General features: G+C 42.3%; 1 protein-coding gene across 1 annotated transcript in view; it reads right to left on the bottom strand.

The window, feature by feature from the left end:
* Nucleotides 1-4,621: 4,621 nt before the first annotated feature.
* ARFGEF3 (ARFGEF family member 3) overlaps nucleotides 4,622-25,072 on the bottom strand; it is a 115,894-nt gene continuing 95,443 nt past the window's right edge. Inside the window, exons 25-34 of the mRNA XM_084624378.1 lie at nucleotides 23,272-23,369; nucleotides 20,347-20,491; nucleotides 19,517-19,645; nucleotides 18,197-18,373; nucleotides 17,625-17,739; nucleotides 16,703-16,805; nucleotides 15,812-15,943; nucleotides 14,708-14,838; nucleotides 7,101-8,325; nucleotides 4,622-4,976 (exon numbers count right to left, since the gene is read on the bottom strand). Of these exons, the coding sequence (XP_084480504.1) occupies nucleotides 4,785-4,976; nucleotides 7,101-8,325; nucleotides 14,708-14,838; nucleotides 15,812-15,943; nucleotides 16,703-16,805; nucleotides 17,625-17,739; nucleotides 18,197-18,373; nucleotides 19,517-19,645; nucleotides 20,347-20,491; nucleotides 23,272-23,369 (2,447 nt within the window). The 3' untranslated portion in view covers nucleotides 4,622-4,784. The remainder of the gene's footprint in view (nucleotides 4,977-7,100; nucleotides 8,326-14,707; nucleotides 14,839-15,811; nucleotides 15,944-16,702; nucleotides 16,806-17,624; nucleotides 17,740-18,196; nucleotides 18,374-19,516; nucleotides 19,646-20,346; nucleotides 20,492-23,271; nucleotides 23,370-25,072) is intronic.

Raw genomic sequence — 25,072 nt, 5'->3', positions numbered from 1 at the left:
TTGTGAAAGAGCTACACCAACAAGAAGCGAAACAGTTATACATAAAGTGCTATCAAATGCAGTCTCAAGCAATCTTTTTTTTCTCTAATCTTTCAATTACTACAGTAGCTGTTACTTTTACCAATACTAGATTAAAAAAAAATCAGCTCAAGCATGTGTTTAAAGCTTCTGATATCCCTTTGCTTTAATTTTTGGAACAAAAGGCCCATGATTCAGGACAGACTATTTAATCACACTGTTGTGTGTAGTGTTGTAGCTGTGTTGTGCCCAGGATTTTGGAGACACAATGTGGGTGAGGTAGTATCTTGTCTTTTTATATTTATAAAAGCTATTACCTCACCCACCTTTTATGATTAAATAGCAAGACAAGTTACTGCAAGCAGGGAGGGCTGTAGCATCACACCCTGGCTTGCAAGCAGATAGGAAAAACACAGGCAGCGTAGTAAGCTGGTGTGTGTTGTAGATTCACCCCCAGGCTTTCTGTGCACTAACTTGCCCTGTGGAAAAGCCCTCTGTTACTTGGATGGGGTGGGGAGGGCAATGGTAGCTTATACTCCCCATAGTTTGGGGTTTTGCAGCAGCATACTGAACCCCTGGAATAAAAAGATTCTCAACAGTGCTCTCTAACTTACACTCTCTTCCATCAGGCCCTCGGAAACAGAAAGTGGCCATAGCACTGTGCTATCCAGCCGTGTCCCTGATCCTGCCCTCCACACTGGAGGGCTGGGAGGAGGATGGGGGAGAGCTATGACATCACCTCTACAGTGGTTTGAGAGGTTCCCAGAGGGACTACAGTCAGGGGGCCCTTTCTTCCCTCTATAAACCTAACTGGGCCTAAGCATAACTGAGTGGTGATGATTCTGAGTTTACTTTTCCCTGGAGATCATTGTCTCATCAAGCTTTCTACACAAATTATTCATTAAATTATCATGGTTGTGGTGGTTTTGCTGTTTACATAAAATGTTAAAACATCACCAATGGCAAAGTGAGGCAGTTAGACTGGAGCTGTTTTAAAGACCTGTCATAGTGGGCCAGACATACCCCTTTTACACTTACAACATTATTTGCAAGAAAAAAAATTCCCTAATTTTTTTATTAAATGCCAGCAATATTGTACACACATTTGTTAATGTCTTCTTAAAACCTTAGGCACTGGTGGGGAGAAGAGTGGGCACTTTATGTTGATGGCTTTAAAAAAAAAACAACCCCCCCCCCAAACTTTAAAAAGCAGTGATGTAGCCAATTAGCTGCAGGAGTTACATGAAGGACTAGTCTCTCTCATGCTCTTACGATGAGCCGAACTCTGTGCAGGTGGGTGGCGGTGAGAGACGGTCAGGAACTTTTCAATTAAAAACTTTTCATACCCAAAATGCCCATTCATAGAGACTGAGGCCAAAAGTGTTTGTGGGAAAATAATTGTGTGTCAAAATGTTTCCCCCACCCCGTCCTTTAAGTCTTTTAAAAGAAAGTTCAATTTTTCAGGTCAGAATGACTTTGTTTTAAAATTCAAGTTAAATTATAGCACAAACCAACCACAGAACCAAGTTGAAGTAAAAGCAAAAATGGGTCAATTGTTTGGTTAGTGAAAAGTTTTGAGATTTAGACTTTTTTTTTTAAAAAAAAAAACACTCATTCTCATGAGGTGGACAAACCATTTCCTGTCCCACTGTAGTCATGGCGATGGTGGGAGTGAGGGAGCCAGTTACAGCTTCCTGTGTGTGCCCATCTGCCCCCGTGTAAGGCAAGACAGCTGCTGGGGAACTACATTCCAGCAGATAACTCTGCTCCATCCCTCCAAAATAACCCCAATAGGGGGGTGGGAGGGTGGCTGGAGCAGAAATCAATTGGTCTCATTGCATGCAAGCTTAGAGCTCCTCTGTCAGGGAATGTGCAGCTAGCAAGCCCTGGCCCCGTTCTGCCTCCTTCGTGCTGCCTGAGCACTGCACAGGAACTAGTTCAGAGGAAAGAATATTGCCCTAAGATTGGCATCCACATGGATGCTGCCACTGTGCCCACATATTGCAGCCAAGTTGGAACAGGGCAGGGGGATGGGGTAGACTCAGCTGCCGTTAGGAGTCAAGTTGTACAGAATATGCTGCAATTCTTACAGGGCTCATGAAGCTGATTTTAAGTTCTTTTCTTCTGTTAATTTCAGATCTCAAATTTAACTTCATCATAGATTTTGGCCTTAATTTCTCAGTGTGCTGTCAGAGGAAGGAAAAGAAAAAACCCACATGCTCCAGCCGGGTACATGAGAGCTGATACCACAGAATGTATTAACTTGACTGTAGTATGCTGGGTAAAGGCACGTGCACAAACTGTAAAACACAGATCAGATAAACCCAACTAAACTTTTTTTGGCAGTTAGACAGATGTGCCTTTTAGCCAGCTGTTGAAAATGCACATTTAAGCGATACAACGAGGGTTGCCAACTCTGCCTGAAGCTATTCTGGGAGATTTTCCCCCCCACTATGATGTAATGTCATTTCTTAAAATAGCCTATTAAAATCTCCTGGATTGCTTTCAATAGTCACTGGGAGATTGATGCAAATACTGGGAGGATCCCAGAGGGTTCGCAACCCTCAATACAACGTATGTATGGGCCCATTTGAGGTCTGGTGTGAATGGGTGAAAAACTTGTGGTAAAAGATGCTACATAGCAAATATGCACTAGAAAGCTAAACTGCCCGGCTTGTGCTACGGCACTAAAATTGACATGTAGTTGCTTGGGCACTGAAGCCTAAAGTGGGGAGGGAGGTTCAAAGCCTGAGCCACAATGTCTACATAGTGGTTTTTCACAGAATAGCATAAGCCTGAGTGTCAAACCAGGCTGAGACTTGCTGCCATAGGCTGTATAGACATACCCAGAGAGGCTTAAGGTATAGAGGTGCATTTAAGTCTATATGTAAAATTGTTAAAATCTCTGTAAATACAATAGAGGAACAACCAAAAGTATGATCAACCCAGGGGCTACTTATTAAGGGAGCACCAGGTAGACATTGTCCATCTGTCAGAGGGACTGTGTTAAGATTCCACAACCAGAGATGACCCTCCATTACACCTACCATGCTTATTCATCAACCAGCAATTCACAATTACTAGAAATATCATGGCTGCTTTAAGTCTTTTTTCCTCCCCCGAGCATCCCAAAGCACTGAGATTCTATCAGAAACTTAGGCCCCAATCCTGCAAGGAGATCAGCACAGGAGAAACCCTGCACTCACATGGTATTCCACAGATTTAAAAGGCGTTCCACTCACATGGAGTTCCTTGCAGAATGAGCATATTCTTCTTGGCTGAGGTTCATCTTTTGAAGTGAGGATTTTGTTTTACACCAATACACACACAGACACTGCACTGGTCAACTCCGCACAAGCTGGGAGTATGAGGGAGCAGGGAACTCACTCTACCACAGGCCTCCTCTGGCCAACTGAAGAGTTGCACTGCCAGATCTTGTCCAGTTTGACTCATTAAGTGGTACTGGCAGTGGGGGTAAATATAGCTGCAAATAGTGGGGATCCTTAGAGCTACAGCAGACTGGCTGTACACATGAGAATACCTTCTCCTATGGAAACATATGAGCCAATTCTATGTATAGGACTCTGCTGTATAGTATATTTCCATCATGTTTGGTTAAATGCTAGGTGTTTGCCACAATTCTCTTGGCCAGGCTGCAATTTAGCTCACTAGTGCATATTCATCACTAGCTTCACAGAAGAACTGCCACTGTGACCTCGGTGGGAGTTATGCCTGGGGAATGAATGTAATAGTATCTGCAATATGGACTAGCAGAGAGGGTTTTGTTGTATATGTGGCTGATAGTGGGATAAAGAGGAGCCCTGGAAATTCCACCTTTCTTCAAGCCATGCCCCATATGTTAGCAGCAAAAAGGACCCACTACCCCCATGCTATGTTACAGAGGCCTCTCCTACTCAGCCACACAATACCCTGGGCTTAAAGCCTCTGCCTAGAATGTAAATTTTAATGACTACTAAGCAGTGAGATCAATAATAATTTTTTTTGGATATGCAATAATCTTTATAGTGACTTTTTTCCCAGATGCGTTTTAGTTTCATGTGGAAAATTTAAAAGAGTACCACAAACAAACAACCCCTCCCCACTGCCTTCACTTGTTGTGCCCTCAGCTTTTTCCTCACAATTATTCAGTTATCTAGGTGTGTGAATGAGGTGATCCAGTTGTGTTTTGAAGCACAATCAACTCCTGTACTTAAACATCTAAGTGAGACCAATTATTGAATCCGCTGAACTTTCAATTAGTGGGGCCCACAATATTACATGTTCAAAAAATGGAGGCCAGGTAAGGCCAGGCTGATAATTCTGGTCCTAAATCTTGGGAATTACAGGTATCTGAGAGACCCATATTAGGTGAACACAGATGCTTTCATCCTAACTGCATCCACGGAGATTCTGACTATTTCTTCTCCTTTCCTCACTGCAGAAACACATTCATACACAATCTATGAAATTTACTGAGCCTTTATGTACCAGCCTGATTTACCAGCAATTTTCAGATTCATCACTTGGTGTTATGTCATGCTACTTAATGTGAAGTGTAGCGCTTCCTTTGTTGGGGTGAGAATGACAAACATACAATCTTAAGTAGGTAAAGGACATGTTGGAGGGCTTGCTGTTTCAGAATTTATCACCATGAATAGACATTGCATGTGTAGCTCCGTACCAGTTACTTTCAGTAACGGCATTCTGTTTGTATACCTGTTAAAACCTTGGATTCCTTCTCCCCTTGCTAATGAAACATGTCTCCTTTATACAATGATTTCATAGATCCTTCCCACTCTTCCCAGCCATTCTCTCACAGCCTGACGGACTCGGATATCGGTCACGTGACAAGTCAGCTGACTGATGCAGGGGAACACAGCTGGCTGGAGGGCTGTGAATGTTTGGTCAGGCAGGGTCTGAATCTGGTTGAGAACTGTCAGCACCATGTTGGTCCATGCCTAAAACAAAATTAGAATAATTAAAAAAAAAAGTGTCTCTGCTGTACAGAAGCAGAATCAGAAAAGAGCCACATAAATAGCCACTGGAAGGCCATAGCACACTATGGGTTTCAATTTGCTACCAGTGGCACCAGTGTAAATCAGAACTACGCACTCAATAGTCAATGGAAATGCACAGGGGTATGACTGATATAATTGACATGAGAATCAGGCTCTTTGTCTCAATCCCATCACTACATCTTAAAAGCAGATTCTTCCAAACCTTGCATTCCATTAGAATCCACTTCATCGTTGTTGTTGTTATTAAATAAAGTCTGGGGCCCTCCTTCTCTTACCCAAGAGAAAAAGGATTCAGGAAGGGACACTCTTGCTCCTTTAAATTCAAAATAAGATGGACATAAGCATCTTCATCTTTGCAGTGTTTTGCAAAGGAAACATTCATAGGAGATTTGAATAAGGGATTAGGATGAACGGAGCCCTCTCTTCACTGAACTGACACTTCAGACTCTTAAAGAAAGAGCACTACGAACTATACTTTCGTCTGGTTAGGGTCAGGTTGTAATAGAGAGAGAGGAAGCCCTCACAATTGTGGCTCTGGGCACCTAAAGACAGCTTGGCAGCCAGCTAAGAGGGAGACGCAAATTGCTTTGTTTTTTTTTTTTTGAGGTGCAGCAAGGTACATTCCAGGGGGAAATCTCCACCTACAGTATATGAGTAAATCCCATTGAAGACAGAAATTTACTCGCACTTTCTGGAGAGAACAGTCTCCTCTTGGGTCATATTACATGGTAGAAAATAAGGAGATCTTGAGGCTATGACAGCAGGAAAAGTCTAGAACGATGCTAGCATGTTTCATATTCAGAGGGTACAACAGGAATCAGGAAGACCCACAATATAGCCAAGGTTTTTTTTTTTTTTTTTTGGCTTAACTGTGAGCACATCACCACTGTAGTGTTTTTTCACATACTAGCCTATCACAAAATGAGCCCAAATCCAAAGTTTGGTGCCTGTGGCATGTCGTCTCTCATCCAGAGATAAAAACAGTAATCAGTTCAATATTTCTGCTTTGCAATTGACCAAAGAAGCAGTTCTATTACAAGAGCATCATAAGTAAGGCCCTACTTGAATTGCAGGATGATTGCGGACAAGGCATGGACAAGTTGCAGAAAAGGAATAATGGACCTTTATTCATTGTGGTAATCTGGAAAAGCCAGAGAAGACCTGTTTGTGGAAGAAAAATTTGCTGGAACAATAAAAACACTCAAGTATTGTGCTATGCCTACTCATTTTTTTTGATAACTAGATATTTTGCTACAACTGTATTACAGTCATTAATGCCTCGGGCTGACAATGAGAGTCCTGCTTTGCACGGGGCTGACACAGCTCGAGCCCCAGCTGCTACCAGCTCAGATAAATGGAGTTTGACTGTACTATTGAGGAAAAGTGTGTGGCAAACCTCAAAACGTATGCAAAATTGTGGACTGCACAAAGAAAGCTAATTAAAATAAAAATTGTAGTGGAAGTCTAACGTTGCAGGATCTGCCATTTCCACAATATCGCACATTAAGTAAGGGTAATCATAACACATCTGAGACAACTGGTAACATTTCCAAAAGCACCTAAGGGTATGTCTGTACTGCAGCTGGGAGGTGAGAGTCCCAGCCCAGGTAGACACTGTTAGCTCTAGTGCATTAGCTGAAGATGAGCTAGTGCGAATGTGTCTACCTGCGCTGGGAATCACACCTCCCAGCTGGAATTTAGACGTATCCTCAGCGATTGAGATGCCTAATTCCCATTTTCAAAACAGACAAGCAATTAGCAGCCTAAGTCTCATTGAAAGTCAATAAGGCTACTAATTAGCAAAATTACTTTTGAAAATGGGAAATGGGCTCCAAAGTCACTTAGGCACTTTAGAAAATTTTACCCAGTAGCTCCCATTCCAATTTCCCTGAAGTCTCTGACGATTCTTCCACAGAATACTCTTTCTCTGATTTGATCATGATGTAGGGTCACATCAATACCAGCTTGTGGGGATACTCAGTAGATCTCTGATGCTAGACATTTTGGTTTAATCTTTTCTACCCCTTTTGGCATTACCCTACCATAGTCTACCAAGTGTCCTACCTGTATTTGTGCCTCTGCATCTCGCACAGATATATTCAGGGAGCTGACTGTAGATCCTGAGCGCGGCCTCTTCTCTTGCCTCAAGATCTCTGGGCCGGCACTGAAGGAATGCCTCATTTGGCCTTGGTCCACCAGATGTTGTGGTCGCTGAGGGAGTGGTGAATCTTGACCTCTTGAGCCCAACAACTCTCCCTTCTTTTCCACTTTGACATCTTTGGTGAAAGAGGTCAAGTTTTGTTGCTGCTTCCTTTTCTTATACTCAGTCATGAGTTTGGAGATAGTTTTATCAGTGGCTATGGTGTAGATTTTGTTGCCAGCGCTCTCCCACCATTCTTTTTTCCTGGCTTGGTCCTTTTTTTCCATTTTAGGGCTCAATGGTGGTAGAAGCAGCATTTCTCCACTGCCTCCCTTGGGAGTTAGATTGTCTGTCAAGTGATCCCTACTTTGACTTCTGTCATCTTCTGAGGGTGTATCTTTTCCAGACTGCCCTCCGGTTGACGGGGTGGAGGTTTCAGATTGAAAGGATGGTAGGATGAAAAAAGGATCGCCTTTGAAAACTGGAGGTTCCTCCACATTATTCTCCAAATCCAGATGCATTTGGATATAGTTGTTACAGAGTTCCATGCATAGCTTGTGAAGCCTTTTGATTAACCAAGCCCAGTCTGCATTGCTCACTGGCTGAACACTCAAAGATGGTATTCTAGCCCTCCACTGTCTCTTCTCCTTCCCCCTTGGGGGACTGACTTGGGCAGTTTCTTCAAAAATGTCTTCATCTTCTGAAGAGCACTGCTGGGAGGAGTCTGTGCTTCTTTCATCATCCTCAAATAGGATCTTCTTCACCTGCTCTGCGGTGATGTTCTCCTGGTTTGTCAGGATAGCACAGACCAAGGCATGGAAGTAAATGTTGAAGCTCATTGCCGACTGGCGGTACAAGTTGGCAGCTCCACTAATGCCAGACACTTTTTTCAGCAAGCACTTCAACCCAGGCCTGGTGTCAAACTCTCTGGCTGTCCGATAAGAATCCAGAAGTAAGTCAAAGATGACAGCCAAATTCTGCATGGAAATGTACCTGAGGAAACCAGCCAGTTTGGTTTCTGGCACTTGTACTGTCTTCTCTTCCACGTGAGAGGGGCCCTTCACAAACTCTTCTAGCAAGATATCATATAAATTCTGGAGAAGCACTTGATGAGACAACAGACTCACCACTATTGTCCTGAAAGGGATACTTGATACCACAAAAAAAGGGAAAAAAAGATAAATTAACAGTTCATAATTCACAAGTTATTTCACTATGAGTTATAGGCATACACTGTATTTTAGAATGACTTATGAAAGCTACAAACTGAAGGTCCAATCCTGCAAATCCTTATTTGCTTTAGCAGTCATTACTCACACATATAGTCCCATTTATTACATATGTTTGGGTAAGGATACTGAGCAAAAGTTTTCTGGATCAGGCCCTATACTGCCTTCATTCAAATTGAAATAGGTATTTCAATAGTGTACTATGCTTTTGCTACTTCTGTAGCCTTTTGGCACATGTGATATCAACTGCAGGATTAAATGTTTTCTTTTTCAGTATCACTGTAACTAAGCTTACTCCAAACATTGTACACTACTATAACAGGAAGACTTGTAGACTACAATGTCAGTGTCTCCCAGTTTTGCTTCGTTTATGTCCTTGTACTTTCTTCTTTTTATTGCACTTTGACTCTCTCTAGTGGTAACAACCCTGTCACTCCTCTACATAAACAATTTAATCAAAGCTCAGCTTTGCTATGGCAGATTTAGACACAAACTGACATGCTTCTGAAGACTAATTCCTGGTTTCCATTTCCCCTCTAGTAAGGCCAACAACCTCTTCCCAAAAAGAAAAGGAGTACTTGTGGCACCTTAGAGACTAACCAATTTATTTGAGCATAAGCTTTCGTGAGCTACAGCTCACTTCATCGGATGCATACTGTGGAAAGTGTAGAAGATCTTTTTATACACACAAAGCATGAAAAAATGGGTGTTTACCACTACAAAAGGTTTTCTCTCCCCCCACCCCACTCTCCTGCTGGTAATAGCTTATCTAAAGTGATCACTCTCCTTACAATGTGTATGATAATCAAGGTGGGCCATTTCCAGCACAAATCCAGAGTTTAACAAGAACGTCGGGGGCGGGGGGAAAGGGGGTAGGAAAAAACAAGGGGAAATAGCCACTCCCAGTCTCTATTCAAGCCTAAGTTAATTTTATCCAATTTGCAAATGAATTCCAATTCAACTGTCTCTCGCTGGAGTCTGGTTTTGAAGTTTTTTTGTTGTAATATCGCAACTTTCATGTCTGTAATCACGTGACCAGAGAGATTGAAGCGTTCTCCGACTGGTTTATGAATGTTATAATTCTTGACATCTGATTTGCGTCCATTTATTCTTTTATGTAGAGACTGTCCAGTTTGACCAATGTACATGGCAGAGGGGCATCGCTGGCACATGATGGCATATATCACATTGGTGGATGTGCAGGTGAACGAGCCTCTGATAGTGTGGCTGATGTTATTAGGTCCTGTGATGGTGTCCCCTGAATAGATATGTGGGCACAATTGGCAAGGATAGGTTCCTGGGTTAGTGGTTCTGTTGTGTGGTATGTGGTTGCTGGTGAGTATTTGCTTCAGGTTGGGGGGCTGTCTGTAGGCAAGGACTGGCCTGAAGGATGACCCAACACTCTCACAAATCTTGGGAGACAGGCCAGTCCTTGCCTACAGACAGCCCCCCAACCTGAAGCAAATACTCACCAGCAACCACATACCACACAACAGAACCACTAATCCAGGAACCTATCCTTGCAACAAAGCCCGTTGCCAACTGTGCCCACATATCTATTCAGGGGACACCATCATAGGGCCTAATAACATCAGCCACACTATCAGAGGCTCGTTCACCTGCACATCTACCAATGTGATATATGCCATCATGTGCCAGCAATGCCCCTCTGCCATGTACATTGGTCAAACTGGACAGTCTCTACGTAAAAGAATAAATGGACACAAATCAGATGTCAAGAATTATAACATTCATAAACCAGCCGGAGAACTCTTCAATCTCTCTGGTCACGTGATTACAGACATGAAAGTTGTGATATTACAACAAAAAAACTTCAAAACCAGACTCCAGCGAGAGACTGTGGAATTGGAATTCATTTGCAAATTGGATAAAATTAACTTAGGCTTGAATAGAGACTGGGAGTGGCTAAGTCATTATGCAAGGTAACCTATTTCCCCTTGTTTTTTCCTCCCTCCCCCCCCCCCCCGACGTTCTTGTTAAACTCTGGATTTGTGCTGGAAATGGCCCACCTTGATTATCATACACATTGTAAGGAGAGTGATCACTTTAGATAAGCTATTACCAGCAGGAGAGTGGGGTGGGGGGAGAGAAAACCTTTTGTAGTGGTAAACACCCATTTTTTCATGCTTTGTGTGTATAAAAAGATCTTCTACACTTTCCACAGTATGCATCCGATGAAGTGAGCTGTAGCTCACGAAAGCTTATGCTCAAATAAATTGGTTAGTCTCTAAGGTGCCACAAGTCCTCCTTTTCTTTTTGCGAATACAGACTAACACGGCTGTTACTCTGAAACCTCTTCCCAGACCTTCAGGACACAAGCATAAGGAATATGGTAGAGAATGCACAGACTCTTGTTCTAAAGCATATTACACGGTTGTTGGAAAGAATCTAATTTAATCCAGATTGACTGTGTTAAGAACAGATTTCCTCAATTTATATACACCTAATATGGGATGGAAATGATACCACCACTCTTAGTGGATATTATTCCCAGACTTGAGTGTATATATCCCCGCTCCTCTCAACGAGATCAGAAACATCCTGCGACCACATCACTGAATTAATGATCTGCACATTAAGCCCAGGAATGCTAAAATGTCGTCTTGCTGACATGATGAAATTTTGCAGATAATTCAACAGTGAGTAATGTTTAGAATCCTACAGCATAGACCAGGCTAGGAAGAAAGGCTAGGATAATTTTTAAGGCACTGTTTTTTAATCCTACAAATCACTAGCATCTTCATTTATGATAATTTTCTTAATCTCTTTAGTCTTTGCATACAGTCACAGTTGCTAGAATGTCAGAATTGGAACTGATGCTGTGGTAAACATACCTAGATAGCATTGCCTGTCATGACAGGAGGAACTGAGTGCTAGTATCACAGAGCTTGCACAGCATGCTGCTGGATGTGCAATTACGTGTTACCCTGGTAGAGGAGCTAGCTCTGATGTGATGCAGTTCCTGTGTGCATTCATGTGCAGCGGTCACAGGTCAGACAATGTAGAATCAGTGCTGTCATGGCAAATCTATCCATGCGTGTGCATTTGCTGTGACACCTGCGGTCAGTGCAGGTGACTCAGTAAACACCTCTGTGAAATCTGGAATGGTCTCGTATTACATGATGACTGTGATGACGACAAAATCCTGATGATTATACAGGAGCTCTTTTCTAGCAGTTAGTCTTCTGCTTTACAAACATTACTGACAGACGCTCTGATTCAACAAGGTACTTAAGCATGTGCATAGCTTTAAGCAAATGAGTACAGTAACTCCTCGCTTAATGTTGTAGTTATGTTCCTGAAAAATGCTACTTTAAGTGAAATGATGTTAAGCGAATCCAATTTCCCTATAAGAATTAATGTAAACGTGGGGGGTTAGGTTCCAGGGAAATTTTTTCCGCCAGACAAAAGACATTATATACATATACAGTATAAGTTTTAAATAATTTTAAACAAACTAATACTGTACTCACCAACGATGACTGTGAAGCCTGGTTGAGGCGGGGCGTAGTAGGGTTGGGGCGCGGGGGCTCGCCCCACTCCGCCTGTCCGGCACTCCTGCCGAGGAGCAGGATTGGGGGCTTACCCACTCCCCAGTTGGAACACCGGGCAGGCGGAGCAGGGCAAGCCCCTCTGCTCTGACCCTGCTCCTCGGCAGGAGCGCTGGGCAGGAGGAATGGGGTAAGTCCCCGCGCTCCAACCCCACTCCCCGGCAGGAGCGCCCGGGCTGTTGGGTGGAGTGGGGCGAGCCAAATAACTTTATAATGGAACGTTGCGCGACTTTAAACGAGTATGTTCTCTAATAGATCAGCAACCTAATAACGAAACAATGTTAACCAGGACTAATTTAAATGAAGAGTTACTGTACTTCCATTGTCTTGAAGGGACTAATCATGTGCCAGACCCAGGACCAGAATTAGGGAAATCCACACACCCTTTAATAGCCTTAGGCCCAGATTTTTAAACACCTAAACTGATTTAGGAGCCTAAATCTCATTTTCAAAAGGGATATAGGCACTTAGGAGCCAAAATCCCATTGACATTCAAAGGCAATTAGACTTTTAAGTGCCTAAATTCCTTTTGAAAATTAGATTTAGGATCATAAATCAGTTAGGCTTTGCAATGCTGAGCATTGCAATGCCTAAAACACCTTTAAAAATCTGGGCCTTACAGCTTAATAGCAGTACTGCTTGGCCAGGATGTCGTTTCCTAGGTAAAACACCAAACTAAGGTGCTGGCAACATACACATAAGCGAGAGCACATGACACCAATCCCATTTAAGCATAACATTATTTTATCTTTTGTTTGCGATTGCAAATTATGAAACTATATTGTAGGGTGAAAAAAATGCTCCCTTACCCCAGCTTCCTGTGGAACAATGTAGCATTAATGAAGCAAAAATCAAATGGGAAAAGAGAAATCCCAGGAGGTTAAAACAAAGCTTCAGAATGGTTACAATTTTTAGCATGCAAGATTGGCACCACATGCATTGTTGTAGAAAATAATAAGGAAAATAATGGCACAGTCAAGGTTGAGCCTTATTCTGGTGAAGAGTCGGCTGAATAGTGGAAACCCACTTATGAAAACAAAACAAAACTCCTGGTTATTGTTTAGACACTACACAAGTCTAATGATGCTGGAATGGTTCAGAGTACTAGGAGTCAGTACAGTGATCCTTTCAAAAGGCCTGTGTTCCCTTATAAATGCTCGAGTATAGATTGACACTTATGCCACTGCCCTGGGCAGTGCTACGGTCTCCACTGGGACCTCTCTATGCACACTGAGTAGGTAAAAAGAATGTTGAACAATCTGTCCCATTCTTTAGAATGGAGCTGGTTATTCCCCCCCCAGGCAAGGAAAGGGTTAAGGTCATGATCCCAACCCTCCCTGACCCCTTTTTGGAGTCCTGTTCCTTGAGGGGAAGCAGGAGAAAGCAGTCCCTGTGCACCCTCGAGAGGAGGTAGCATAGCGATTGCAGCTGTGGGAGACCTTTGCACACCACTGCAAAGAAATGAGGCTTCTTGCATTGTCCTTCTTTCTCCTCAGCCAAGGAAGGACCATGAAGATCTGCCCCTCACTGTCAACAAGACTACAGCTCTGAATAAGAGGAGCAAAGGGGGACTTGCCACAACGTCTGCTTACAGACCATTTATCACATACATTTCATCCCCAAAGGTTTCATTGTTGGCAATACATTTCCAACAATATAAACACAGGTCCTGGATTCACAGTTCTGACTCTGTCTCCCATTTGTGCTATTGGGGTTGACGTTAGTGTTCAGCAGTGCCAAAAAGCATCAACCTAAATGTTATGTGATGAGCTCAGAATGTGACGTGCTAGGCAATTGCATGCTGAAAGATCTGTGATGGGTGACTTAATACTTGAAGAGTTTTATCTACAAAAACACAAAAAATTCCTCAGCTCAGTGTATTGAGCCCGACCCTGGTAGTTTTGGACAATGCTTTTGCTAACCTAGGGTTAGCTTACATTGCTCCACAGACCCACTGTCCTACATTTCTTTTTTTGTTATTAAGCAGTCCTTTAGCTGGAACAAGCAAAATTCAGGAACAAGCAAAAGTTCCCTCTGCATAATTTTGGTGTTATGGTTAAAAAACAAAATGGAAAGTTTTACTGACATATTCGTGGAGTACAAATTAATAATTCTGGTTCTAATTTCTACATACTATGGTCATTTACAAAACAGCATAACCATTTTTCCATTTGTCTCCCTGGTGCCTGCAAATTTTTTGAAAACTGTTAAAGGGAACTTCTGCTTTTGGCTGATGAAAAATCCAGAGAGCTGCACCAAAGGAAACAGAATGAGCCCTGAATATTGGAGATGGAAAAGACCTAGCACTGTAGGTTATTGAGTCCAACTCCATCCTTCGCTTACATACACACAGTTCCCTATAAATGATTTGCTAGTTCTTTTTCCAGTCTAGTTTTCACACACCATGTGAGGCTATCGAACTGATTGTGGATCCCTGACATAGGTGAGCACTCACCCATGTAACCTTATTTACTTCAATGGGACTACTCATACGAGTGTGTGCTCACCAGTGGGAGGGTTGCACAATCAATACTTCCTCACAAATGGGTCTCTCCTGTGTGCTGATAATGGTTGTTTCTCTTCCCTAAGTTCCATTCTATTCATTGATCATTCATATTTTTAGCAAACCTGGAGGACAGATTTGCTCTTCTGCTTTCATCTCACTACGTGGCTAAAAACATTCTTTGCCTCCGGCTTAGCCCTATGAAGGCCTTTTGGAATGGTTCTCACCTTTTCTGGGTGTGCCCATTGTGTTTCTTGTCAGCAGGCAGCTCAATGATCAGCACACAGGATTGAGCATGTTCAAATCCCTCCTTGTTGTTGGGGGTCTTTGGTGAGCACTGGGTGTCTAACATGAAAACCTAAAAAATCCACACATTATGCACAACAAGCAGCTCAACACCTGCACCACTGGAAAAGGTAATACATATAGGAACAGAACAGCCCCTTTGCATGGCTAAAGTCTCCCACCTGTGCAGGCTGTGCATTCTGAGGGGGATTATTTTCAAAGGCACCCAACTCCCATTGACTTCCTATGGGAAGTCAACCAAATCTCCACTCTTGTGGCTTGTTGTGCTTTGTACTGTAACTGGATAGTTGGGCTAAAGCACAACTGAGCAGAATTTATCTCAGGAGAGGTCACTGAAGAGACACTGTATGCACACGCGCAACCAGATAGGGGTTATGGGAGTTGGGATTCTCTGAACTTCAGGTGTTAAAAAAATTATAAAACAAAACACTGCCAATGCCACCCACCAGTCTCTGTGACCCACTGGGTTGTCTTTTTGTTATTGCCCATCAGATCCAGGTCTGCATATTATCGGTGTACTGGGCATTCCAAGAAGCAGCAGGTACAATCAATTACACACAGAAATTGACAGAAGTGACCTGTTGATTCATCTAATCCATCCCTGGCTTGTCCAATTTATTTTTAATGCAACCAAAGTGACAGACATTCACTACTTCTTTCGGGAAAATGATTACTCCTAAGTCTAATAGGACATCTACCTGGATTTGCACAAAGGGCTGCTTGGGGAAGTAGTTGATGTGGTGCTGCCTTAAGTGACAAGCAAAGGAAAGGTAAGGTAAACTCCAGCAAGATGCTATTTTAATATGGAGCTTCACAAGCCTACTGCCCTCCACAGGGAGAAAACACATAGTCGGAGGGAAACGCTTCCCCGGACCTCCAGTAACAAAGGTACTGAGCAAAGACTCCCACCACAGTACAATTTTCCCTTTCCAGGAGTTTTTGGAAAGAAAATTCCCAGCCTGCCTGTTGATTTAACTCTTGGTATATAGTTTGTTCTCTGGCTTCCTTTGTAATGAGATCATTACCTGTTGTGCCATGGCTCGGATTCTCCAGTACTCAGCTTCAGCACTGGGAGAGAGAGACGGGGCCGCCACCTTCACTTCACAGGCATCGCCACTAAAGCTTTCAGAACCACTGCGGAAATAGCCCAATAGGTTCTACAGAGAGACACAACGTCAGTCTTTCACTGTGTGAAACATCAATCAAGCAGTTGTAGAGCCCTCTAGCCTCATGAGCACATGTGCATGACCAGATTCTGAGTGATCTCCCATAATTGCCCTGGCATCTCTCCGGATATTTTATTTGAACAAATGCACTGTGATTCCCTTTTAAGCAGCTTGGACTGTGATGACTTACCAAGGTTTTTGGTTACAATCACAGACTGAGTCAAAAGAGCCAAGTGTTTTAGTCTGGACTCAGTTTGTAGCAAAGGCATCACTCAGGCAATCATTTGTTTTCCCATTGCATTTGTAAAGCCAGCTGAAGAACTGGATATAAAGACATGTCATGCAGATAACATCTGCTCTCACTTGCACCTGTTCAACCCCGCTGATTTCATATTGGCAGGGCATCATGAAGAAGCCTGGTCACTTCCCACCCTGATCTTTGGTGCAATACTAGAGCACTGTCGTAGGAAGCATGGCCCTATGCCACTGCCCCAATGTACACGTTCTTTGGAAAAAACAGAACACTTCTGTTTCCAGGTTATTAATCTGAGACCTTTCACTAAAATTAAACAAAACAATAACTAAAATATATGATAACAGATCTGAAATTACTTTTCTGATGTTTTTGATTTTCAGGCAAAGTCTTTATTGTGGCTTGGGTAAAATTAGACACAAAAGTTTCTCAGAAAAGGGAATCTATTTATCTAGCAAATATCAGTGAATTGAGGCTGGTTGGGACGTTAGTGTTACCTTTACTGGCTCAAGAGTTGCAGAGAACGCGTCCTGTAACGCACAGCATGCAAGCCTCCACATTTCTTCAGTAAAAACGGGCCCTGCTGTCACCAGGACATACCTGCAAGTAAGGACACTGGAAGCTATCAAGCCTGCAAGCCCTACAAAACTTTTTCTGACTCATAAAGGAAGAAGGTAGAAATTGGGCTACTGGGTAGAGCAAAATCTAGACAGCTGCTTCACAAACATCAAACTAGTAAGATGTGTGCCAATCACCACCCTGACCATTTTGCCTAGACATTGTATTCCTTTCCTGGCTGCTATTTGAGTGCTTTTTATCAATATAGATTCAAAGCTTTCCAGGGCAGGGGCTGCATCTTCCTTTATTGTCTGTTCAGTGCTGTGCACCATATTTTAGGTTTGACTGCAATAATAATTTGCACAATGTGATGGGGATACTTAACTCAGGAGACCTGTGTATCCCACCCAACAGCAGTTTGATTATTTTTTCTACAGGCTGTGTATTGACTAGTGATGTAGATATTCGTGTAGAGCAGATATTTTCATGGGAGGAACATGCATGTTTGTTTATATCATTTCCCAAAATTGTGGACTTTCTCCTCTGCTCTGACAGCATCGAGTCAATACAGATGGGCCATGGGCATTCCCATACATTCCTACCTTCCCCTTCATGACTGGGAATTTGGTTTGATAACAAGCAAACAGTCTGGCTAATTGATGGACATTTAATTTCAGCCCTTAGAAGCTTTTTCTAACTCTAGATTTTGCTTTTAAAGAACAAGAGGCAGGTTATAGATTACTATGGAGGTACTGGTCAAAATGATCAGTTTGTTTGGCCAAGACTTCTCTAGTCAGGAGTCTTTGCATCACTTCCTCTTTTTAATACTCTGATGGGGGGAAAAAGGCTCTTCTATATTACCTGATACATGAGCAGCCAACTCTGGAGATTGTTTCTGTAGGCTCCGCCACACAGGCTACCAACAACTTGAAGAGATCTTTTAGCATTGTATTAATCATATTCTCGTAGCCAATGTCTATGGGGAAAAGAAAGTTGTTTTTAGCATTCCCACCTTCGCAATATCATCTAGACAAACAGCAGTCCTTCTTCTTCTTGATATCTGAATGTTTTACAAACTCGATTCTCTTTAACACTAATGGCTGTTTTATAGGTGTCAAAACACAGCAAATTAAGAGGAGAGCTGTTCTCTTCAGGCAAGTATATGGGAATATAAATTTTCCCACTGATATTGGGGAAGTGCTGTGTTAGTTCCTATTCCTGTCTATTATGATCTTGAGCGTAATACTCGATCACTTTATATTTTTGGAAAGTTTAACATAATCTCTTTTAAGGTAAAAATGACTTTCCCATTCTTCCTGATCTTGACTTGTTCTTGAGCAACTGAAACCAAGCCATCTTCTAGGCATGCCACACAGTAAAACCCGGCACCGTTAGCGAATCACTAGACCTGAGGTTGAAGGGACACGGCTTACCTGAATGTATGAAACTTTGAACATGCCCCACTACCAGTTCACAGGAAAGGCCAATGGCGTGCTTGAAATTAGCAGATGCCGCATCCCAGTAAGAACGGTCACCATGGCTACGATGGAGCCAGAGGGACATTGTGGGGAGTAAAAGATGTACAACCGCATAAATGCCAAATCCTGGGCCTGGAAGGAAAACACAACCAGGGTAAGAATTTCTGGCTGCAAATACCCACTGAAACACATGCCCAAACTAAGAAATCCAGGATCCTTTACCAGACTGAGATCATGGATTGACTAATGTTAATGAAAACTACTTCGAAAATATCTGAAGTATTTGTGCTGTCTTAACTAAGAGCCAGTAGTAAAGTTTGCAGCAGTGCATACACCTTGGATTGCCTGTTGAAAGTGTATAAATTACCACCCATTAATTGAAGGGTACATGGAGAATCCAACTGTCTTCTTGAATTTAGTGTAGATTTATTGTAAGATGTAAGAGATGACAGAACAACTATTTTCTGGGGAGGAGTGACCAAGAGCATGGCAAGATATTCAGCTGTTAATAAAATAAATACTGGGCATGACAGTACTTAATTCTATGAGTTTGACACCCACAACATGTTTTTTTTTACTCATCAAGTCAATTAGTTGTGTGGTTTTAATATAAAACATTTATAACCATATATGGTGCGGTGAAAAGGCATTTGTTTCTGATGCACAGTTCTGGTTCGGACTATAGGAATGCAAACTGAGCAGTGCAGTTTTATGCTGGATGAACATTCGAGGAGGATTTCATGAAGAGTGTCTCATAATATATATAGAGAACAATCCAGCACTTCAAGAAACAGGAGAAGTTTTTCAAGCAGGTACAACAGAGGAAGGTAAAAGCTGGAAATATTTGTTCTGGATAAAATAGCAGATGTGCAGGGAATGTATCAGTATGTAGTGATGTCATATCACTCCACAGATTGGCCTTCAAGGGGGTGGAGAAAAGAATACCTGCATATCATGATGTGTGTCAAGAACAAGGAGAATTGTGTACACTAGACAAAAGCACCAATAAAAAAATTAATACATGCCAACAGCTACCACCACACAGTTACCACAGTTATCCCTTTCCTCCCCTATGCAAAGACTATCATCTTTTTGATGAAGCTCGCTTGGGAGCCAGTCAATGTGATCTTTAACCAAGCCAAGAAGTTACTAATGAACACCACAAGGACAATATCTCCTCTCTAGAGAAGCTAAGCAAACTATCTTCACGGTCCTTGCTAGCTTAATAAGGATTTTTCTCAGTAGCAGAATGTTCCATAAAGTTGTTGAAATTACCAGGAATTTTGGCAACATCTCTCAGCAGCTCAAAGAGTAAATCCAGGGTGGGTGGCTGGTGCTGGCGGGGACAGTTGGATATGGCGGTAGTTAATTCTTCCAGCAGAATGATCCAGACATTGATAAGGCCTAGAAATACGGACACATAATGAGAAGCTAGGAGTAAGGTGTGGGGAAATATACTAGAAGCTATTTATAATGCATTTACTGGTTTGATCATTGGCTGGGGTTGGTTTCAAAATGCAAGGGAGACGAAGGAAAAAATCTCCTGTGAGCTAGATAATGGGTTCCTAGTCTTTATCCCCTTCCCATCCAATACAGTTTGTATGTACGGTGGTGATGGGGCATTGCCCATTTGAATCTCTGCTCTCCTCTCTTCTCCACTCCCTTGTCTCATTTATAGAGCATCTATACCCCTCCCACCTTACTCTGCGTTCTTTCTCCCTTCATACCCATTTAGTGGATGGAACGGTTAGGATTATCAGGCTGTCATTGTTATTACTTTATCCTCTCATCTCAGAGGAGTGTGGGTCTCTTACGTATGCAGTGCATCACTAAGTATAAATGAGGTGAAATCACCTGAGTATGCATGTAGGATATAGCTAAATTGGGCATGTGTTCGCCCCACTGAGAGGAACCACCACGAAAGAGCTTAATTTGTAACATATGTGGATATGTAAACAATACAGACACAGGGCAACACCATATTTCCGGACACTTTTTTTCTGAACATTTGCAACAGTTGGCCAAATTCACAATTACACGTGGAGCTGATTAACTTCTGTGTGTAACCACAATTATGCAATAGCCATGATTTTAAATTCACCTACCAGAGTCATCCTCAAAGTCAGAAAGGACACACTCAGTCCCATCCTCACTGCTGGCTGATGGCTCCTGCACTCTTTGGGGCAAGTTGACCAGCCGGCCACTGAGGAAAATTGGCTTCAAGGGCATTTTGTAGATTTTGGCTAGCAACTAAACAAAGAAAAAACGTAACGTGGGAAAGTGCCGTCATGCCACACACAGGGAAAATAAGTATTAGAGTGACAGTAATATTTGGGATGGATAGTGGCATGATACGGTCCATCTAGTGGCAACGTAGTCTAGGACAGTGGTTCTTAAAGCCGGTCCGCTGCATGTTCAGAGAAAGCCCCTGGCCGGCCGGATCAGTTTGTTTACCTGCCGCGTCCGCAGGTTCAGCCGATCGCGGCTCCCACTGGCTGTGGTTCACCGCTCCAGGGCAATGGGGGCTGCAGGAAGGGCGGCCAGCATGTCCCTTGGCCCGCACCGCTTACCACAGCCCCCATTGGCCTGGAGCAGCGAACCACAGCCAGTGGGAGCCACGATCGGCTGAACCTATGGATGCGGCAGGTAAACAAACCGGTCCAGCCTGCCAGGGGCTTTCCCTGAACAAGCAGCGGACCAGCTTTGAGAACCACCGGTCTAGGGTACTGAACACAAGACGAGGAGTCAAGAGCTCCTCCCTCTACTGCTAATTTGCTCTGTGACCTTGGACAAGTCATTTAAATAACCTGTGTGAGTTCCCCGAGCTGCGAAATTCAAATAATACTGGTCATACCTGAGTATTCTGAGGATTAGTTGTACACAGAGTACTTTGAAGATGTAAAGAACTGAATAAATACTAAATATTATCTTTATCTGCCAGCCATCCACCTATCTGCAGGTTATTTTGGAGATTGTTTTTTTCTTTCTGATCACTAGCCCAGCAAAGGTTGATTGCTCCTGAAATAATATATACTGGTTTGCCAACTGCAATGAACATGATCTTTGCAGCATTATATCACCAGTCACCAGAGATAATGTTAATGCCTTATATGTTTTGAAAACTGGGATTCCACATTTTTTGGTGCCATAAATCGTTGGTATCTAAGTAACTTCAGAAGTTCTTGAGTGAGTGGCTGCTAACCATATGAATGGAATGTATTAAAATTCAATGTAGTATTCAAAATGGTCCCTCACAATCGCACATTGGTGCCAGTGGTCCAGAGCTAAATAAACTACATCAGTGTAGTGCCATGAACATTTTCACTCTCTGCATTTGTATCGCGTCATACCAATCCCTATAAACTAAACAGGGTTTCTCAAATTATGAGGCAGCCTCCATGGCCTGGTTCTCCAACATCTTCAGACTGCGATACCCAACAGACAGCAAGGTATTTTAAAAAACCAAACAAACCATAATGTAAGGACCTGATTCTGCCCCGTAACTCACACTGAATAGGTACTTTGCAAGCAGTCCCTCTGATTTCAGTAGGGCTATTTACAGAGTAAAGGACTGCTTTGAGCATGGTAGAATTGGGACCTAAATTTCAATTTGTGAACAGAGAGGAGTCCTGTACTTTGCTTCTTAGGCATTTTTGAATATAATAGAGGTATTTGCAATGTACCTATTGTATTTTTTACTCTTTTTTCTTTGGTAATATTAATTAAAATTTATATCAGAGAGACAGATAGGGTGGTTCTCTTTCTCTGTGGTTGTGGTGGGGGGAAAAGGGTAATGTGATGTGTAGCAGATTTTGCCATTCACCAAATGCTTAACACTAACAACTACTAATTATGATTTGCTGCAACTGATGCTTATCTTGCTGACCAGTATGGTCTCATTATTTCGTTGTGCCCATTCCCCTTTTGCAGTCTGTCTGTTGCATCTACCTGTTGCCTCTCATGTTATACTTGGATTGTAATTGCTTTGGGGCAAGGACACTCTCTCTGTTATGCATTTGTACAGCAGCTAGCACAATGGGGCCCCAATACATGATTAAGACCCTCAGGTGTTACTGTGGTACAAATAAATTAAAATAATATCAAAGTGCAGACAAAAAATGTCCAAGCAGCCCTGAACAGAAACCTATACTGTGAGCACTGGGTTCATACAAAATACATATAACTTTGCTAGACACTAAAAATCATGGTCTTAATAAAGACACTGGATGTATGGCTCATTACAACCATCTGTAATCCACTAACCCTCCTTTTCGTCCTATGGCTACAAGGTATTAATGGGCCACTTCACCTTGAATGGTCCCTTAGAATATGCGCTAACTCCTTATGCTAAACTACCTGTTTGACCTTGTATTTAGCTGTGACACTCTGAGAGCCTTCCCCAGGCCTGACAAAGAGTTCTGCATAGCTCAAAAGCTTGTCTCTGTCACCAACAGAAGTTGGTCCAATAAAAGATATTCCCTCACCCACCTTGTCTCTCTAATATCCTGGGACCGGCACAGCTACAACAACACTGCATACGAAATATGCTGGCATTCTGACTTTTTAGAATTCTGCCTTTGCCTTTACATATATTATTATAGTATAACCAGGCTGCTGACCTATTTCAACAGGTGGAGTCCATCACACTTCGAGAGATCTGAGGATTCTCACTATTTTTTTCTCTCCCCAAAGTCCCAGTGTTGTTGGAGTAAGACTAGATGCACCTTTGATCTTGCTAGTACCGTATGTTGCTCATTCAGAGCATACAATCCATTTCTCTCTCCTCAGGACTGTCTACCATATCTTGAGTTTTGCCCCCTTCAGCTGGCTAAGAGAGTAAGAAACTCCAATAAAGAACTGACCCTTGACCTCCTGTACGGCAGTGCAGGATATTACCACTAAGCTTGCCACAAAGGTTGTATACATAAAATATTCTATTATGTGCATGCGAACATTTCCAATGATTGCTGTGAGTCAAGAAACCTAGAAGTGGTTTTCTGGTTCAGGTCTGTACCTCTCTGTCGGCATACCTGAGAACACCTCCTGAGGTAATCAAGAGCGGGAAGGCACAAGTCTGTAGACATAGATCCTGACACACAATCACCAATCTCCTTACAATCTACTTCTCCTAGGGGTGGGAGGCCAGGGTGAAGGAGAAGGGGGAAAAAAAGAAATGTAAGCACAGCATTAAAAGTTATGCAACGCACATTTCTCATTCAATCTGGCTATTATGTGCTATTGACCACACTTTCCATAAATGCAGACTTAGACCTCAGTTCCAAGAGTTTGTGGAGACTTCTCCCATCGAACAACATAATAATGGTGGTCACACTTTAGATTAAGAGTAGATTTACAAATACTTTGTAAAAAAGTGCTAATATTTGATAAATGCTTTAATAAATGGATAATTAATTTTATTACAGATGGTTATAGATTCAATAGGTTACTTATATTATAACCAGAGTTTATATTCATCTGTAACATCTTCAACTGACATGCTTATAACCATCTATAACACATACTACACACATCATATCTATTTCTCATTCATTAACGATTTATACATGTACCTTTAATATAAAGTGTGACCACAGTGTTTAAGAAGGAGGTGACAAATCTTTGATTCATGTAGGTAACTTAGCAGTTACTCTGGAGATGGATTTGTTAATGAAATAATGGGAGAAATTTGTTTTTTGTTCAAGGAATTTTAGATAAATTTTATTTAAAACTTTTCAGTGCCTATTGCTAGTGGCAGATGCTTTCCAATAGTTAAAGCAAATGAACAGATCTATATATAATTTATTGTTAAAAATTTGGTTCTTCATAAGCACTGTACTATAGGTGTGCAAGATCTAGGGCCTTATTCAAAACTCACTGAACTCAGTGGGAAGACAGCTGTTGATTTCAGTAGGCTTTGGAACAAACCCCTAATGCATAAGTGTCCTTTCCTTGGTTACTGAGGGTATGTCTATACTACCCGCCGGATTGGTGGGCAGTGATTGATCCAACGGGGGTCGACTTATCCCGTCTAGCCTAGACGTGATAAATCGACCCCCGAGTGCTCTCCCATCGACTCCTGTACTCCACCACCACGAAAGGTGCAGGCAGAGTCGACGGGGGAGTGGCAGCATTCGACTCACCGCAGCGAAGACACCGCGGTGAGTAGGTCTAAGTACGTCGACTTCAGCTACGTTATTCACGTGGCTGAAGTTGCGTAACTTAGATCAATTCGCCCCCCTCCTCCCCCAGTGTAGATCAGCAAAATTCTAGTAACAGTTGTTGATGGTCTGTATTTCCAGATAACTAGAACAACACTTGTAGGTAAATATTACATATGAGACATTTCATTAAAATTCAGAATTAGACATAGATTAGGAATTCCATTTGTCCATTAAAATTTTACAAACAAGAAATATCCATTTCTTTTCCCTTTGATAAATCCATCTCACCAAATGGAAAACATATTTTTTAAACCATCAAGAGAAACTTCTGTTTCTGAAGACAGCCAGGTTCAGTGTTTGCCAGTTTGCTCTTCGCATACCATTTTAATTTTCTTCATAAAGTAGCAAATAATTGAAGTTACCGTCCCTTTCCCTCCTCAAGGGCCAGATCTTGTGCCCATTGACTTTAGTGGGTGTGGTCAGGCACAAAGTTACTGTATCATTTATGAATTAAAGGTAGAGTTAAATAAAAGAAGAAAGAACGGCCCCGTCCAGTTTCCCCTGGCATTTTGCTATTTACATTAGTAGGAGGAGAATCAATTCCACACTTCCTTAGAATTTCTGACAATTGTTTTTTAAATGATCAAAGCAAGCAGGGAAATGTGAATAA

This window comes from Lepidochelys olivacea (assembly GCF_965140295.1).
Source record: "Lepidochelys olivacea isolate rLepOli2 genome assembly, chromosome: 3".
In the NCBI taxonomy this organism is placed as follows: domain Eukaryota; kingdom Metazoa; phylum Chordata; order Testudines; family Cheloniidae; genus Lepidochelys; species Lepidochelys olivacea.
This window is presented reverse-complemented; position numbering and strand designations above follow the sequence as displayed.